We start from the raw sequence: 20090 nt of genomic DNA, 5'->3' as shown, positions 1-20090 counted from the left end.
GTGATGAGGAAAACGAGCTAGATGAGGAGGAGATGAATATGTTGGCTAGGAGATTCATAAAAGTTTTTAAGAAATCCGGTGAGCGAAGAAAATTTAAAGACCTCAAGAACTGAAAGGAGAAGAATGAAGTAATCAAATGTTATGAGTGCAAGAAGCCTGGCCATATAAGATCGGAATGCCTTTTTCTCAACAAGCTCACGAAGAAAGCAACAGTAGCCACATGGGATGATAGCGATGAGGAAACAAGTGATGATGATGAGCATCAAGAAATGACAAATCTAGCTCTCATGGCAATTGGAGATGAATCGGATAATGAACTTGATGAGGTAAATGATCTTCCCACTTATGATGAATTACATGATGCTTTTAAAGAATTGCATGATGAGTGGATGAAAATTGGTAAAAAGAATGCATGTCCTAAAAAGAAAATGGTAGAGCTCAAAAATAAAAATGAATCTCTATGTGCAAAGATTACATGCCTAGAATTAGAGAATAAAACATTGCATGATAGAGTTGCATTATCAAATGAGAAACCTAGCACTTCACATCAGCATCTAGAATCTCACATAGATGACTTGAAAAAGGAAAATGAAATGCTTAAGAAGAAGAGCAATGAGTTAAATGAGATTGTTTTAAAATTTACAAATGGACAAAAAATATTGGATAACTTGATTAATTCAAAAAAATGTGTGTTTGATAAAGGAGGACTTGGCTATAAGCCAAATTTGAAACAAAAGTATTATAAGAACTACTTTGTGAAGAGTACATCTATTAACAATCAAGTTGTATGTCATTATTGTAATCAAAACGGTCACATGAAGCTTGGTTGTCCTATTAAAAAAAGAGTATATTGTGGAGTAAAATGTGTTTGGATTCAAAAAGGAACCATTGCTAACACTCAATGACCCAAGAGTATTTGGGTACCAAGAAGCACAACTTAAATATTTTTTTGTAGGTACCATAATCAAGAAATGGTGGAGAGTTTCTTGATGAAAGCTTGTGAGAATAATCATTCGATCATGATCTAAGAGAAAATTATGAGTAAGATAATTTAATTGTTTTGGTAACAATTCTTGCCATATTATTGTGTGTAATCATGATGCATAGTTATATGTATATATATATATGATGATAGCTTGTCAACTCATCATGATGGATTTGTTTGATTTTAATGATTATGAAATGCGTAAGCATGATAAATGAGTGATATGCTTGAATTCTCAATCTTTGAATGCTTACATATTTTATGATTGTATGATGTGTATGCATGATAGATGAGTTATATGTTTACATTTATATTTCATGCATTAAAAGGCTTATTGAAATGTTTTAAATCACAAAATGATTTAAAATCAATCAATTTCTAAGCCAAAAATAAATTGGTGTGTATAATACAAGTCTAAGAGCTTACAAAATTTCAAAAATATTTTTCCAAAGCTTAACCGGTATACCACTTCTAATCAACCGGAAAGCCGTTTTTCATTTTGGAGCTCTCTGGACCAAATCCGGATAACCGGACATTTAAAACCGATAAGCCGAATTCATTTTGGTGCTCACTGGAGCACAACCGGTCAGCCAGATATTGGCAACCGGTAAACCGAATTGGGTTTGCTTGCTCTCGGGTCAAAATTCGAATAACCTAATTGGAAAACTAGCAAACCTTTTGTGAATGTCTCCTCTCTGGACAAAAATTGGTCAACCGGTTATGAAATCCAGAAAACCGAATTCGGTTTGGAACTTACTGGACATAAACTGGTCATCCGGTTATGAAATCCGGTAAGCTGGATTTGAAAAGCTTCTTTCTGCCTCAAAACTGGCTAGTCGGTTATGCTAAACGGTAAGCGGGATTCGAGTTTTTTTAAGGACTATTTATCTTCTTTTCTTCATACGGCAATCTGTTTCTCACTCTCTCTCTCTAAAATCCACCATTTTTTTAATTAACACCATACATCACCTTAAATCATCTCTACGATCATTTTAATTGATTTAAAATTACCCATTTTACTCAATATCTTGAAAATCCGAATTTGTGCATTTTGAGTATTTCAAATTACCACTTCCATAGTGTTCTCTCCTTATGGATTTTACCATAGTTTTCTATTATATTATGCATTTACATTTCTATATGCATTGTTGCTTTCATTGTGGATTGATGATGGTTATTGTTTGACATTTGGATGTTTTATATTTGGATAATGTGGAACTAATGTGCTTATCTTGAGATTTTGATGATTGATAGGGGGAGCTTTTTACTCTTTTTGATGATAAAGAGGGAGATATGAGATTTAAGGGAGAAATACATATACTTCAAGAATTTTAAGCGTATGAGATTTATTTTAAGTTATATTAAAATGTCACATTAGATCTTTGATAAGTTTAGTTGTCTTGATTTCTAAAATGTGATTAATAATTATGGAGCTTGGATAGTTGATAATATGTTCTTATAACTTTTGCATGCCAAATTTGGTAAACAAATCAAAACCTATTTGCGAAGAACAATTTTCAAAAATTTGGCATGAACTTGGGATGATGAAATTTATTAATATCTCTAGTCATGTTATTAATACTATTAAAATGGATTTCTTGATGATTTTGATGATTAATGATTATATGTTTGTTGCTTGATGAATTGGTGAAATTGTTGGTTTGTAATAATTGTTTAAGCCTATATGGAAGTGTTTTAACCATGTTGTATATTTGAGGATTTGTTCATTTTTAAGGGGAGATTCTGCCGAAATTTTTTCTCGCACAAAATGAGTAATATCTTCATCGAATTATTTTTTATGATCTTGTTTCGATTACATCTATCTATCTTTTCTTTTTTATGATGAAAGGGGAGATAAATATAATATGTTTTTTTTGGATAAAATCATTTAGTTAAAATTTTAAATTGGCCATATATTTAGGGGGAGCATATAATATAATTTTGGATAATATGCATTTTGAACTTTTTTGTTGTCCAAAGGGGGAGACAAAGTAATATATCATTTCGATATTGTCAAAAGGAGGAGAATAATATGCACTTTGAGTATTGTTTTGATTATAGTGATGATTTTGGGATATGATTTGATTACATGGTTGTTTTATATAATAATTTAATGTTATAATAATTACATGGTTGTAATATTGCATTTGAGGTGATGCTTATTGTTACGGGGAGATTCTATCAAAATTTATACTCAGACAACATGGGTAACAAATTTGCTACTCTTATTCTTTTTCTTTAAGTTTTTTTTTTGACGATGAAGGAGGAGAAGAATACATATTTTTAAATTTATAAAAATTTGCTACTCTTTTTCTTTGCCAATTAAGTTTTCTTTTTGAAGATGAAGGGGGAGAAAAATGCATGTATTTAAATTTGTTAATTTAGCTAATTGGCAAATTGTAAGAGAAGATTATATTTAGGGGGAGCAATTTGTGGAATCATTCTTTAAATACATGAAATATTTGTCATCACCAAAAAGGGGGAGATTGTTAACATATATGTTTCCATAATGTTGATTTTGATGATAACAAACAAGATTAAGAATGATTAATCTTTTAAGCTCAAATTAATTTTTATACTTTTTAAATAAACCATTATTTTCACATTATAAAGGTTTTATATTTGATGAAAAAATGATTTTATGTTATTAGATTGTTTTTCAAGATATAGACTAAAATGAAAGAACTTTATAGTCCTTGATTTTAATAAATGTTGTTTTCAATTTCGGATTTGAACCTATTTGAAACTATTTAAATATTTTAGGCCATACTATAATTTCACATATATTGGGTCATATCATAATTTCAGAAAGTTTTGGTATTAACAAAGTATTACTTAGAAATTCTGAAATTGGACCTATTTGCAAAGTTTCATAAGGTTTTGGGTCATATTATAGTTATATAAAGTTTTGGGGTCAAACTATAATTTTAAAAATAGTTCATTGTAACAGTTACTGTAGCAAGTGGCTAACCGGATGTGACAAGCGGCTAGCTGGATATTGGGCAGAAACTCTCCGGATGGAAAGTGACTATCCAGATTTGTTAAGCGGCTATCCGGATCTTGGGCAGTGAGCTTCTGGAGCATAAACGGATATCCGGATATCATAAACGGCATGCCAGATGTTTTAAAATTCAAATTTTTTCCTTAACAGTAACATACAAGCGGCTAACCGGATTTCATAAACGGTAAGTCGGTTATGATCAAAATGTGCATAACAGCTAGTTTTTTAGCTCAAACTATATAAACTCAAATCCAATTCATTTTTGGCAATCTTTGCAAGCATAAACAAGTGCACACAACTTATATTGAGCTTCAAATTCGAAAATCATCATAGATTAAATCTTCATTAAGCTATCATTTGTATATCCACTCTTAAAGAGAGTTTCATTGTTGTAATTTTCATTTCTCATCAAATTGTGAGTGTACAAGTGTGATAAACACTTGGGATGAAGAGATTGGGGAGATAATCTCTTGATTGTAAAGGTTCATTGACACCTTGGAAGCCAATTGTAAAAACTTGAAGTCTTGGGAGGCTTGGATAGTGAAATCCTTAAGCGGGTGAGCTTAGAGGCGTGGACGTAAGCGGGGATTGCCGAACCACGTAAAAATCCTTGTGTTTGTTTTCTCTTCACTAACTCTTTTAATATTGTGCATGATTGAATTTATTGTTTTCAATTTGATTAAGGCAATAGATTAAATTGTTGAGTGATTTGCTTAGGTTAAATTTGAAAATCTCAATTCACCCACAATCTTAGGTTGACTAGTTAGTATTTCAACTTCTACATTAAAAGTCCCAAATAGATCAATGATGTTATCATCTTCTACTTTTGCCGATGTAAAAATAGATGATTCGACATCATCACAATGAATAAAATGGTCTTTCATAAACTGTCTCATATCAAATCATTCTATGATTTCTTTTTGCCCTTGTCAAATCTTTGATTCTTGTAGTTGTTCTGATCGATCTAAAGCATCACCTGTCAACTTAAATGATACATGAGACACAACAAATTTTGATAAGATAGTTCGAAGAAAATCATCTATCATGTGCATATCCAGTCAAAAATATCATTCGGATTACCATTAAAATCTAGAATATCTTCAAATTCAAGAAGACAATATGAACCTCGGTTTCTATTTTTATCATTTTTTCTCTAATTAAAAATACAACTAATGACAAAACTATAAATAAGGCTAAACTCTTAGGTTTAGTGTGGCCAACAACTGGTGATTGTGATTGGGACCAGAGGCAGTCAGGTTTGGAAGATACGACAGTTGGGAGCAAGCTGATGTCGGTAATAATAATAAACTTGTAACAGTAGTGATGGATCAAAACACTAAAATCTGGCGGCAGTTTTGGTTTGGTTGTGACAATTTCTATAATTAATCAAACCGGTGGTGGCTGGTGGTGATCAATTCAACAATGATGAAGCTAAACATGGCAGTAGGTTAAATGGTCAAGCTTCTAGGTTTGTGTTGTTTGTGCGGTGGCTGTACAGCTAATCAAGTGCGAAGGATGGTCGGGTTTTGGTCGATGATGGCTGGTGAGTTAGATGGTTGCAACGCCTGGTGGTGAGAGCGGCCAAATTGTGATGGTGATAGCTTCCCTAAGTTAACTTAAAAAAGAAAGCTAAATTACAATTACAATAAAAACAAAAGATTAAAACACATACTATAACGGATCTAAATTAAAAATAGAAAATATTAAAGTACCTAAAATAACAAAATTCTAAAATAATGTCCTACATCACTTTGACTAAATTAGCTTTAGAGTCTGAAAATCTTGTTATATGACTGGAAACTTTTCCAGTACAAATTATATTGTTATTCTCTAAATTTATCCAATAAAAAGTATACTTTTTCTTTTTTTAAAAAAAAGCTAAGTTGAGTCGTCTCCTTATATTTAACTTTGTGATATGTGTCAAAGTTTAAGTTAACTAAGGCTAGGGTTAGTTATACCCCAAAGAACACCTAAGAGCAAAATAAGAGAATTAGAGAATGTATGCACACCAAAAATCTGGTATCTACCATGAATTTGAATAAACTTCTGTTAATTTTGGTTGAACTCAAGTATTGGAGACACAAAATATTTAAAGTGGAATAACTAGAGATTTCAAATTGTACTTTAATTTCTTTTAAGAATTTTGTTTTTTAATTTTTGTGAGTTTTAGTAACTTTATAATTTTTTTCATCTGATTAACGCATTGAGCTGTTATTTTTGCACGTATCAATAAAAAAATCGTATATCAGATAGTCTATTATTCTAAATGATGAACTAAGCTTTGATCATTGGTTGGATTTTCTTTTTTCTTTTTTTTTTCTATCGATTATTTTTTTAAAAAGTAAAGAATAACAATGTAACTACTACTTTTTTTTTGTAAAAATCATTACGTGAAAAATTAATATTACTATGCATAACTATCTTTGTCACATTAATATGAATTTGAAGTTTCCTTCGTAACTCCCTAAATTTATTTGAAGTGATCCACTCCATGCCTCATTTAACGAGGAATCCCAAAGTGATTATATTTCATTTGTATCCCATTCCATTCATTCAGTATCCTTTAGTGTCATTGATATAAGAATTGACATAAGATATGTCATTTCTAATCTATCCTTTTCTATTTCTATATATAGAAAGTTGAAAAATCATCATATATAGCTTGGGGCCGACTATGTTGCCCTATTATTCCTTTTTTATTTACAAATATTTATAAGTATTATGGTACTTTTTGCTCAAATACACTATCAAAATTTAATTTAACACCTTACATTCTTCTTTCTACTTTTATTTTAAATAGTATTAATGTATTTTTTGTCACATCCTAGACACATCAATCACGTAACACACAAATATCATCAAAAGACAAAAGTACACTTCAATTTGTAAATACAAAAGGATACATTTTTTTTCCTCTTTGCTCTCATCTTCATCTTCCTCAAGGAATCACAAAAGGTTTTTCCCTTCCCTCTCACCTTCATCTTCCTCAAGAAATCACAACAGTTCATCTTCCATTCACACATCATCAAAACTCCCAAGAATAAGACCAATTATCATCTTCTTTACAATATTGCATCATAATAATCATTGCTTTTATTATTTGTTCCTGAGGGTAAATCGAGCGTAGTCGCAAGCAGCTTCCTCCCCCCCCCCCCCCCCCCCCCCACCCCCCAAAAAAAAAACAAGGAGATGGTTAAGTCAAAGAATCACACAAAGGATAATCAATCCTACAAAACTCACAAGGATGATATCAAGAAACTAAAGAAGTACCGGCACCACACTTCCACCAAAGCAGGCCCAGCTCAACCATATTTGGGACCTTAGGCAAATGGTTTTAATTAGGTTTTCTTGAAATTTAGGATTTTCTATATATATAGTTATAGTTATATATTATTTATCGAAAATTAATTCTTTAAACACTCTAAAATGTATTGTTGCTAATCCATGAAATTTTAATTCAATTATAACATTTCCACTTTTTTTTTAAACTCAAATTACATCTTTTTTAGTACTCATTTTCTAGATTAAACTAATTTTTCTATTATTTTATTCTCTAAAGTTTTTCGATATAGTTTTATTTCAAAATAGATAAAACAAGCACACACACAAAAGTAGATGAATAAAAAAATATTAAAAAGAAATAAGAACAAATAAATAACACAACTAATTAAGAGAATAATAAAAAGATAAAATATGAAATTTAAGATTAAATCATAAATTTACTTATGTTGATATTAATTGTTTTGAGAATTTGAGTAATGACCAATAAGCATAGAGAATAGAGAAAACTATTAGATTTTTTCCTTTTTCTTTTTCTTCTTGAGTGGAAAGTAGAGGGAAGCAGGATTTTTTTCCCTCGCTCTCTTTCTTTCTCTCAAACACCAAGAACATATCATGTCTTGATTGTTAGAAGAAAAATTTAAAGGATAAGTACTAAAATGTAGGGCTTTTATAGAGGTTTAAAACGAATATAAAACTTTTGAAATATAACATATTAATTCTAATAGTGAAATAGATAATTTGTAGGATTGAAACTATTAATTTATCGGTTTTGTAGAAATTAAAACTACTAAGTACTACATTAAATAAACTTCATAGGAATTTGATAGTTTATTTAGGAAAATATAATTACAAAATAATAATAAATTAAATGAATAATAATGACTTTTAAATTCATTTTCCTCTTTTATATACAAAATAATCATCTCGTGAAGCTGTCATGTAAAGCAGGGCCCTAGGCAACTGCCTAAGTTGCCTAGAGGTTAAGCTGCTACTGCACCAAAGGGATGGACCTAAAGTTTTTAAGGAAAAAATAAACCATAGGTATGTGAGAAAGCATAACAATAATTTTATCTTTTTAAGATTTATAAATAAATTACAAATAAAAATGAGTGTAAGGTGTTAAATAAAATTTGATACTAATTAAATCAGAAAGACAAAATTAAATTAGAATACTCTACAATTGGGCAACATAGCCGAATCCCTTAGTATTATTGTTATAGAAAAGAGTAAACTTTAATTTACCCTCTATTTAGAATGACAATCTTTAATTTATTCATAAAAGTGAAAAAAATATCAATTTATCCTCATTTACTGTTAAAAGGACAAAAAGAAAATTCATGAATGTGCCCCCTTCTTGCCTCATTTTATGAATAAAAATAAATATAAACTGAGGTTTTCATACTTTTGTGAGTTAAATTGAAGATTGTCATTCTATCTGGGAAATAAATTGAAGTTACCTTATAGAAAATGACATAACATATAGCCTTGTTGTATTTAGATTTTTAAAAGGGATAAGGATTGTCTGCTTTTCTTTTCTTTTTCTTTTTCTTTCTTGTTACCTTTCTTCGTTTAATGAGTGACCAAAGTTGAATTTTGTATTTATTTTTCACTTTATTTTTTACTAAATTATAAAGGTAAGGAGACGCAAGAAAAGAAAAAATAAGAAGAAAATCCCAATCGCCCAAAAAGATAAAAGAAAAGAAAATATTTCTATCATTCGTAAAACTTATAACACTTTATATTCAGCATCTATTTTGTGCATTTTACATAAACTTTTACCAACGTTGTCCTTGAATAATTTCTTTTCACTTTTTTCTATATTAGGAAAAGAAAAATAAGATAACTAAAGTTTTCCCAAAAAATTTTACTGAGGGTAATTTGGGTAAATTAAATCCTTGTATCATTTTTTAACAAAATCTCAAATTTAGAAATCCGATCAGGTGTGTGCCATCATGTACATTATTGTGCGGAATAGACCACATGCATGATTTCATTAACTGACATCCAACAGTCGACAAATGAAATCTTGACATGTGCCAGTTGTGAACAATAACAAGTGTGACGGTGCACACATAATCTTTACTCAGATATTTTTATTGCTAAATGTATAAAAGACCAAAAAGACCACTCAAGACTTCATCTATCCAACCCAAATGACAAAAAGAGAAAAAAAAAAAAGTACTCACTAATACACACTCCAAAATGCTATCTCATGCCCTCGAGCTATCAAACCAAGATGACTGCAAAATCTTCCAAAATCCAAATATTCACCAAATCCAAACAAATCAACCAAAAATCCCTATAATATGACTTAGGAACGATCTTTTCTATTATGTTGGTAGCCACACAACCAACTCTCTTTTGAGAAAAAGAGGTATGGATTCTTATCTTTGGAGCACAAAGGTAAGTAACTTATTGTTAAAACTTAAAAGCCATTTTAATTGATTTCGGGGGAGGAAGGAAGAGAAACACGTTGACTTTGATGTATCTAAAATTATAATGTGCAAATACAATTTGATCTTGAATTTTAATGTGCAAATATAATTTGATCTTAGTTAGTGTTTTTTTTTTTTTTTAGCTTTATGTTACTAAATTTAATATATTTTAAGTGTAAACCTACGGCACGTGTCACTTTTAATGTATCTAAAAATCTCAGCCAGCGAGATGACGATTTACCCTTATAACTCACTTATAACGGTCAAACCAGGTCAATGGACTGAAGTATTAAGAACCAAAACTAGAAGGACTTAAGTGTCACAACTTCAAGCTAATTTGAGTAAAATTCAGGGACTATAGTGTTATTTTGTCACGTTTTGACTCCGCTAAAGCGTGTGTCCGACTCTTTGTCCTGTCTCTTCCTTTGTATCATTCGCGGACCAGCGCGTGGATTTCACCTCAGTCTCTCCTCGCAGTCGCAGACACTGAACTTCAACACAGAGCAACACAGCTTCCTTTTTCAATTCCTTCCCTTCCCATTATTAAAAAAAAAAAAAAAAAAAACCAAAACCCTAATTTCCTTTATTTCCCAAAACCCCAATTTATTCTCTATCTTTTTGCCCAAATTTCTAGTTCCGTACAAACCCTTAAACCCAGAGAAACCCTTTTAATTCTTTTTTTTTTTTTTTCACTCGTCGAGTTGCTTCTTTTCTCGTTTACAAACATTGTTTTACGAAATAAACAAAACCCAGTTAACCACTTACGCATATTTGGTTTCTATGGTTCTTAATTTTACTACAACGGAAAGAAAAATAGTTTTTAGAACAGTTTGAGTCTTAGCCCTTGTGGGTATGTTTGAAGTTGGGGTTTTGTATGGCGATCACATGAATGGCAGATTAGGGTTTATTTAAAATTTGGTTTTTTTTCCCTCCAAAGCTTTTCTGGGTTTTGTGTGAAGTTAGGGTTTCTGTTTGACAATTGCATGAATGGCTTCAGGTTCATTAGTTGGTCAGAGTGATGCCGGAGAGAAGCAGGACAAATTCTATAGCAGAAAGAACCAAAGCAAGTCTCAAAATCCCAAGAGTGTCCCTCCCCAGTACAACCAACAACCATATTCAAAGAAAATCCTAGCAAGCATTAACACAGATGACAACAGCATCCCCGTGGCATCAGATGATTCATCCAGCCAACCAGGTGCACACAACCGCCGTGAACCCAGCCATGGCAATGCATTTCCAGGTTATGCTAAATTTGATAGCTTTGTTAAGATTAGTTTCGATTTAAACAACCGGGAAGAGGTTAGAGCACTCAAAAGAAAGCTTGCAAGTGAGCTTGAACAAGTGACAAGTTTAGTGAAGAGACTTGACGCCACACAAACTCAGTTAAGTAAAATAGTTCATAGAAATGCAGGGACTGTATCTGTGAACAAGAATGGAAACAATCAGGGTAAATCAGTGGACAAAAAGAAAATGGCACCTAAAACGAATCAGTTCCATAAGAATTTGGATGTTGTCGGTTTTGAGAAGTTAAATCCAATGGAGAGTAACAAGAAGTTGAAGTCCAATACAAAGGGAAATGAGTTAGTGTCAAATAAAAATTTGGGTAGATTGTTCCAGAGTTGTCGGAATTTACTGGAGAGATTGATGAAACATAAGTTTGGCTGGGTGTTTAATAAGCCAGTAGATGTGAAGGGGCTTGGCCTAAAAGATTATTATACAATAATTAAGCATCCAATGGATCTGGGTACGGTCAAGGCTAGGTTGAGTAAAAATTTGTACAAAACTCCTAGAGAGTTTGCGGAGGATGTGAGGATTACGTTTAGTAATGCCATGTTGTATAACCCAAAAGGGCAGGATGTGCATATTATGGCTGAGGAGTTGTCAAAGATATTTGAAGATACATGGAAAAAAATAGAGGCAGAGTATAATTTCAGTAGGCAGTCGAAAATGGGTCGCAAGTCTGATTTTGCAACACCCATACCGAAAACTGTTCCTGCTCCTCCTCCACCAGTTCATACCCCTACACTTGCCCCTCCTTTGCCAGTTCATTCTCCTACTTCTGCACATCCTGTGCCAGTTCATACTCCTACACCAGTTCATACTCCACCTCCACCTTCAGGGCCTTTAGAAGCAAGGACTTTGGAGAGAGTAGATTCTGTGCCAATTCCTGATGATTTGAAAAGAAAAGCTACTGATTTGGCTCATCAGGATACGATACTGGTTCCAAAGAAACCTAAGGCGAACAACCCTGACAAGAGGGATATGACTTATGAGGAGAAGCAGAGACTCAGTATGAATCTTCAGGAATTGCCTTCAGATAAACTGGACCATGTTGTCCAGATTATTAAGAAGAGGAATCCAGTGCTTTCTCAGCAAGATGATGAGATTGAGGTGGACATTGATACTTTTGATCCTGAAACTCTTTGGGAGCTTGATAGGTTTGTGACTAATTATAACAAGATTTTGAGCAAGAACAGGGGAAAAGCTGAAGTAGCTCATCAGGCAACTGCAGAAGCTTGTCACAATATTCAGGATAGCGTAAGGACTTGAACTATGATAATTCAATGTCTGTCTGTTTTTCATGTGTAACATTGTTGCTTGCTGATGTACAAGTTCCTTATATTTTTGCAGAATATGGAACCAATCATTGCAGAGGCACCAAAAGAAACTGAAGCAGGTAATGATTTGGACATAGAAGGATTTATTTTCTTAGTTATTTTGGGGAGATATGTCAGGTTCTTGATGACAATCTAATCATTTTGCACTGATTTATTGATTGGAATTTGAGTAGTTGAAAAGATTGTTTCTACATCTTCGCCTGTCCTTGAAGAAAAGCACGGTGATAAGGCGAATGAATCAAGTAGTTCAAGTGGTTCTAGCAGTGATTCTGGATCGTCCTCAAGTGGTAAGTGCTAAATCTTTTGCTTTACCTTTATAATGTGGCTGCATGTAGCACATTCAAGCTTTGCTGGCCCCATTAATACCATCGCTAATTTATTTTGAGATTTTATTTGTAGACTCTAGCACTGGCAGTTCCTGTGGATATCGTTCGCCTGCAGATAATTAAACTATGAGCTAAATGGATTCAGTCAAGTTATGTGTATGATTTCTCACCATAAAGCCTTGTCGATCTCATTTTTGGCTTGAGTCGTACTAATATATCCATTGAACATATTGAACTAGTTTATTTTATTCATAGAACTCTGTTTTCACATTATCAGATAGTACAGGCTGACCCTAGCAACTGACGCTGCCTAATTAAAAAGATAATTCAACTAATACAGTGCTGAACCCTGGCAAGTGTCTTCTTGTTTTCAAATACTTTTACTATGCCTTAAAAGAGCCTCCAGTAGCTAAAATTCATTAAGTGCAGAAAGAAAACCTATGGATTTGGGTTTGATGCACATGAACAAGTAGCTAACTTTGCTTAGTCTAGTCAAGGCCCCAAACACCCAATATCAGCTTCAACTTATTCACTATTCAGTACTGTGCGATAGGGGAACCAGGGATTGGGAAATCTTAGTTTTATAGTAGGGTAACTTTCTTTGATATTTTGCAACTTCCAAGTGTAATTGACTGGTCAACTATTGTTTTTAGCATTTCAAGGACTATGTTGCCTTATGTTCTGAGAATTGATATTTCCTTTTTGAAGACAGTTAAAAAACCTTTGAAAAATCTTGTTATAAAGCTTTATTACTTGAAATGATTCTGTTATGGATAAAAGTTTAGATTCACAGATTTGGATGAGACTGTTTGACATAAGATAAGATGAAATTTGTATAATCTTGGACGAATCAGATTCAAGGTCAATTTTTAACTTTCGGGTCTAAAATTTTGATCGTGCTATAGTGTTCATATCTTTGTTTCAATATTCCTAGATGCAGTACTTTTGTATGGAAGAAAGTTAAATGTTGATGTTCGTTAATCATTGTTTATCGCTTGATGCTCATATTTTGCAATATGATAAGTTGTATACTCAGTTGCTGATGAGCTCTCTATTCATTTTGCAGCTGATCTGAAGATGTTAGATCTAAGTTAACCTGTTAAGATAAACAAGACATGGAGGAACAGCATAAACAAGGTAATCAAATGGACAGCTGCAAAGCCTTTTTTGTTCGAAGCACTCAAATGCAGGGCTGACTTCTATAATTTTTGCTGCATTAGATTAAGATTTAGAACATGACTCTCACCAATTGTCTTATACGATCAACATGTTTGATGCAGTTTGTAAGTAAATATTTTACAAAATCTTAATTGTCAATTGCCAATTGCCAATTACGACAGCTTTGAGAATGAGAATTTGAGACCTCTTCATTTTATTCTTATAATTTTGTCATTGTTTATCATAAAGACAAGACAGCAAACAATTTATGACTGAATGAACGATACAAATCTTGTCAATGTCCTCCAGCTTAACATTTCAAGGATAATTATTGATGGAACTTCTGGTTTATGTAAAGCCTATTCTAAAGAAAAACAGCCAAAAAGCTGGTGCCACGAGCAACAAGTACAACACTTGCGAAAAAATTGCAAAATTTGAAACAATTTTCTTATATGGAAGGTTGGGCTAACTAGGCATTGGCAAACTTGACTCCCTTCTCAATGGATGCTTTGAGTTCTGGCTTCAGTTTTTCCAAGCCCTCTTGTTCGAAGTCGGAGAGAGGACCCAAACCCAGAACTTCTTCTACACCATTCTTTCCGAGCCTCACCTGCAAACAAGAAAGAATTTCCTATTTTAACAACATGACCAGCACGGACCAAAATATAATAATGATCTTTCCAGAATTGACAAGCCATAATATACACAACTGAAAAATTTTACTACTGTCAGAAACAAGCACAATGTTGTTGGAAACAAATGGATACTATCATGCCCGTTGCAGCACAAATTGTTACTTCTTGAAACATTGCTGGAATTTTCATAGCTTCATAATTATGTTTCAAGTCTTACATCTATTTTCAATGTGACTAGTAACCTCAACAACTTAACATTGGAGTTTGTGTTTACACACAAATTCGATGATTTAGTTGTAATGAACTATCAATTCAACTGCAATATATCATACTGGTAAATGATCCAACTACCACCTTTCTTAACCGTTCAACTATTTACTATCATTTGATTTCTTGCTGTTAAGAAAGGAGGGGTTTGTGATTATTTGATTTATGAGGTGATATTGGGATGAAATTGGGACGCACAAACATAAAGATGTTGCAGATAGACATGGGACTGGAAACATAATACAGTGATGGAAAATCCAACAATATTGCAACATTACTAGTTATATTCAACCAACCACACAGAAGTGAAAGCAGCACCAACTGGAGACGCAAAGAACATGAAGGTGCAAGAGAATAGGAGAAAACATGAAATTATGATGTAATCAAGAAAAATGGTGATCTTTCTACTCACTATGTTATCAAAACAACAAAATAACATGAATAAGACCCAAATAATTTAAAGAACATTAGTTGACATTGTAAGTTAAATTAATCACCTTTGAAGCAAAAAAGGGAAGCTCAGTGACAGTTGACTGTACAAATGAACATTCCACCACATCTGGAACACCATTAAGACCCTTCAGGCATGCATCAGCAAAAATGGCTCCTGCATAACTGCAAGAAGGGAGAATGAAATAAATTAAAAAGCAATTGCATGAAAGCATTGAGGAGATTGAAACAGCAGCAATGAAATGGAAAGAAATAACAGCAAATGAAGTGTAACAGTTGAGGATCTTTATTCAATAAAATTCTCTATTTTATGACTGAAGTTCAATAAGATACTGGTTAATCTGCTTGATTTCTAGCAATTCAGTTTCTTTAATGATTGAAATAATGACTGTATATGTACTTCCAGCCACCTAAGGGTCCCCATTGGGAGGACGGTAGTGACAATCCAATATTGATACTTGCTGGGCAACTATTATACATTTTATCATTAGACGTATTATGATCTACTTTACAGTAACAAACCTTTTGCAGGACGCATATCTACCTCTAAAAAATATCCACATCTCAAGAGAGTAAAAAATATGTCAGCATTCGATTGTGTTTTGATAATACTCATAAAATAGTACAAACCCAGACTTACGCCATTGACAATGTTGCAGAACCCTTTCCAGCCTTTGCTTCCACAACTTCTGTCCCACCATCTTGGGTTCTCTTTGTAAGAGCCTTAATATCTTCATCTGCCAAATTGGCCTTTGGTGTGGCCTAAAATATAGAGCAAACAACTCTAAATAAGCAGAAGTTTACAACAAAGGATGCACCGCAAAAGCCATAAGTAAAAAAATCAACTTACATCTTAAACAACTAGAAATAATAAAAATAAAAAAATTAATAAAAAAGATATACCTGAGAAAATAGCGGGAGAATTGTTATACCAGCATGACCACCAACAACAGGCACATTAACCTCTGCAAACAAAATACTCAGGTTTAGAAAGTAACTACCAAGCATAAACCAAAAATTTTCATACATTGTGAACCCCTTGATAGTTGAGAAGAAGCTGGACAACAAAAAAGTGAGCATAGGACACTCTAAAGTTCATTTCTCTAGGAAAACCAAACAATGTAGAACATTAAACATACTAGTAGTTCTCTTCCCTTCTCCATTTTGGTAATCAAACAGAGACAGAAAGAGAGCATTAGACAATAAACACAAGATTTTTGTGTGTGAGTAGTTTAAGCAAACCTGCAACATTAACATTGGCCTTTCCAGCATAGAAAGTCTTAGCCCTAACCACATCAAGAGTGGTCACACCAAACAGCTTCTTCTCATTGTATGTCCCGGCTTTCTTAAAAACCTCAGCAGCAATTGGAACAGTTGAGTTCACAGGGTTGCTAATCATGTTAACAATTGCCTAAGATCCAAAAAAATTGACCAAATACAATCAATAACCAGAGATGAAATATTAATTTTAACATAGCAGTATAAAATTTAAAGTAATACTCACATTGGGACAATACTTGGCAATTGCAGAGCACAGGTCCTTGACAATTCCAGCATTGATGTTAAATAGATCATCACGCGTCATACCCGGTTTCCTGGGAACACCAGCCGGTATGATGACAACATCTGAATCCTCCAAAGCTTGGCCAAGCTGATCATTACCCATGTACCCAGCAACCTAGAAAAAATCCAGGGACAAAAAGGGATAAATTATAAGATTACAAAAGAAGGTTTGAATATAAGATAAATGAAGATTACACACAGGCAACACAGAGATAAACTAATATAAGTTCCTGATTAAAATTTCAAAGAGGCAGAAAAAGAGTAAACATCATCAAATAGTAGGGAAGACAAAAAAACAGATACACAACTATACAAATCCTAGAGGGGTAAAAGAATTTGAAGAAGGAAATGACAACTTAACAAAGTACTGAATAGTATAGATCTCAAATATAAAAGTAGCGACTTTTAACAAAAACTAAGAAAGCCCCCTATTGAAATTCTCATGTCAGGGCCTGTTGGAATAGGAAGAATGATAAATTTAAAAACAAACAAAACTAGCTCAAGTGAGACTACATTTACTTGAAAGTAGCACAAACCCAAGAGATATAATACATAATATATAGTAATGAACTATAATTGAATGTAGACAGACAGAGGAAAATGAAGGAGCGATTTTGTCTTGTTTTCAAAACCCATTTTCCATACAAATGGTCAAAATGCATTCACAGATTCCTTCAAAACACATGAGCTGAGAACGATACACAAATATTCGAGTGTCTTCGAACAAACAGATTTCTAAGAACACACAAATCTGTCCTATTTCCTTAAATTACTAACACAAGATGCACTTCCACTGTTTTTGTTCTCAGAAAACTGTTTCCATAACAATTTTTTTCATTCTACAGAACAGTTATCCATTTATCTATTCATTACTGTATCGGATTATAAACAGTATGAATTAACCTGTAACAATATCATGCAAAATCACATTCTGATAAATTAAAAACTCTTCATCAATTTTTCTCATAAAAGTAGTCGAAACTGCTTATTTCCTTCCTAAAAAATAACTTTTTTTTCAAAGACTGACTCAAAAATTATTTCTCTCATATATATATATATATATGTAAAGGAAAATCATAATTGAAATCGAAAGTAAAGTAAAAAAGACCTCAGATCTGGTGTTGATGTGGCCGACATCAGCAGCAACACCAGGAGTGTTAGCAATATCATAGAGGGCGAGCCTGGAGACAAGCGGGTTGAGCTTCATGAGCAAAGCCAGTGGCTGGCCGATCCCGCCAGCGGCACCGAGGACGGCCACCTTGCGATCGGGCACGGACTCGGAGGAGTAGCCGCGTGCTCCAGCGGGCTTCGCAAGGGTTTTGACGGATCGGAGAACTGAAGATCTCATTTTTGTTGCGGGTTTAAACTTTAGAGAGGCAGGGAGAGAAATGATAATGAAGAGACCGTTGAACGAGAAAGGCGAGGGGTTAAAGAAGAAAAATGCTGTGAAGTGCCTGCAAGCCTATTTATGGGGTTTAAGGATGGGGTTTGCTTGCGATTTGGCGTGATAAATTTTGATTTTTTTTTTCAATCTCTTTTTTCTTTAGTTTTTTTAATTTATTTTTTTATAAGCAAATTATTTTACTTTGTTTACAAAAATGGTAGAAAGGTCAAATTCAAATATCATTGTTTTAATCGTCTCTCTCTCGCGGGGTACTTGAGTCAAATATTCAAATTTAGGTAGTACATGGGTAAGGTGCGATTTTTCTATTAAGAGAATTTTTTTACCAACAATGTATTATTTATTAAATTTAAAAAAAAAATCTAATGTTTTTTTAATGTGAAAAAGCATTTTATTTATTCTAACCAAGAACTATGTGAAGGCTTTTTTTTTCTAATAATAATAATATTAGAGCTTTTAATATTTAAGCCTCGAACTGAGAAGGACACAAGCAAAATTGATCAACTTTAATTTTGATTTTTAATTTCATCGATTTCACTCAACAACAGATAACTGAGAGCATAAAATAATAAATAACACATATTTAATTATTTTAGATATTGAATAACTTTCAAATAAGGAATTGATCTTTAGTTTTAATAAAATGAGAATTAAATTAACAATTCATAAAAAAATACACTTGAAATATATTTTACCCTCTATTATATTAGAGTTAATAATATTTTTAATTATTTTAACTTGATTCATTATTTCAATGAAATAAGCGACTCCCAAATCCCAATTACAATTGAATTTTTCATATAGTTAGTTATTTATTAATAATTGAAATATCAAATAAAAATATTTTTATTTAATTGATAACATAAAAATATTTTTAAAAATTTTTAACGATAAATAATAATTAATCTTAAATTAACATTTAATTAAATAAAAATTATTTTAATAAATTAAATTTTTTTATGATATATTAATTTATTAACACTTTCTAATGTTAAATTATTAAGCCTGAATTAATTGTTTTTGAAAAAATTCCATTAGTTAATAATACGACGTGTTATCTATTTGATCCAAAAAAGAAAAAAAAAAAGCATTTCATATAATTTTCTTTAAATTATCCAATATGTCATCTTTGTGAGAAGACAGTCATACAATTTTTTGCTTTGAATGTAAAAGTGATACAACATGTCATCTACGCGTTGAAACTATAAACAAAATTGCAGACAAGTTTAGTTCGTAGGCTTGGCAATTTAGTCTTATCTTAATTTTGGTCCGATTGATCTAACCCTAATTTTTTAGATTTTGACCCAAATTTTCGAATCTCAGATTGGGTTCGGGCAAAAATGTTTAGGCCCGAATAAATTTCGGGTCAGGGTCAGGCTTAAGCCGACCCGATCCAACCTTATTTGGAAAAAAAAAAAAACTAACATCACATCACACACGTAAACAACACATGTCACACACTCACACTTCAATCTTCCCGGTAAACCGTAAATTACATACACAAAATACACTTACACAAATTCACAAAAATCATTGAATTGTGTTTTTTTAATTTAATCGCATTGTGTGTTTTTAAAGTTGGATTATGGAATTGAATTTAAAAAATTATTCCTATTAATTGGTTGTTTTGTGAATTATTTTGTGATTAATTGTATTTTATATTTTACCTTTGTCTTGTTAATTATTTTAAATTAGAAAAAATATTTCTTTTGTTTTATATTCATGGTATTGTAACTAGAAAGAGAACAAAAATTAAAAGTAACATGAATGAATTTGGGATGTGGTCATAAAATTACAAGATATTGACAAATTTGAGTTGCCTAAATTATTGAATTGAGGTGAATGTATAGAAGAAAACATTACAATAACATGAATATAAAACAAAACATTAAAAAATAATTTAATATTAAAATAATATGAAAACTATTTTGGTAGGGTAGGGTTGGACTCGACCCGATGTTGACCTGATTA

At 32.2% G+C, this 20090-nt stretch overlaps 2 protein-coding genes across 4 annotated transcripts; one reads left to right on the top strand and one right to left on the bottom strand.

The window, feature by feature from the left end:
* The first annotated feature begins 10117 nt into the window (after positions 1 to 10117).
* LOC102617308 (transcription factor GTE4) lies at positions 10118 to 14022 on the top strand. Of its 3 annotated transcripts, none has more exons than XM_006485612.4 (5): positions 10119 to 12241; positions 12335 to 12380; positions 12495 to 12608; positions 12721 to 12796; positions 13714 to 14022. In XM_006485612.4, exons 1-4 carry the CDS (start codon positions 10691 to 10693, stop codon positions 12768 to 12770), a joined length of 1761 nt encoding a protein of 586 aa, XP_006485675.2. In that variant the 5' UTR covers positions 10119 to 10690; the 3' UTR covers positions 12771 to 12796; positions 13714 to 14022. The 3 variants fall into 3 exon arrangements, with proteins under 3 accessions (XP_024956397.2, XP_006485675.2, XP_006485674.2); XM_006485611.4 differs by having other exon boundaries at positions 12721 to 12803; XM_025100629.2 differs by lacking the exon at positions 12721 to 12796 and having other exon boundaries at positions 10118 to 12241.
* Positions 14023 to 14056: 34 nt separating this feature from the next.
* Positions 14057 to 18205, bottom strand: LOC102617795 (malate dehydrogenase, mitochondrial). The gene is made up of 7 exons (XM_006485613.4): positions 17826 to 18205; positions 16659 to 16832; positions 16397 to 16565; positions 16058 to 16119; positions 15795 to 15916; positions 15202 to 15319; positions 14057 to 14412 (listed from the first exon to the last, which is right to left on the bottom strand). Exons 1-7 carry the CDS (start codon positions 18063 to 18065, stop codon positions 14275 to 14277), a joined length of 1023 nt encoding a protein of 340 aa, XP_006485676.1. The 5' UTR covers positions 18066 to 18205; the 3' UTR covers positions 14057 to 14274.
* Between the last annotated feature and the right edge of the window lie 1885 nt (positions 18206 to 20090).

This window comes from Citrus sinensis, chromosome 1, assembly GCF_022201045.2.
Source record: "Citrus sinensis cultivar Valencia sweet orange chromosome 1, DVS_A1.0, whole genome shotgun sequence".
NCBI lineage: Eukaryota > Viridiplantae > Streptophyta > Magnoliopsida > Sapindales > Rutaceae > Citrus > Citrus sinensis.
This window is presented reverse-complemented; position numbering and strand designations above follow the sequence as displayed.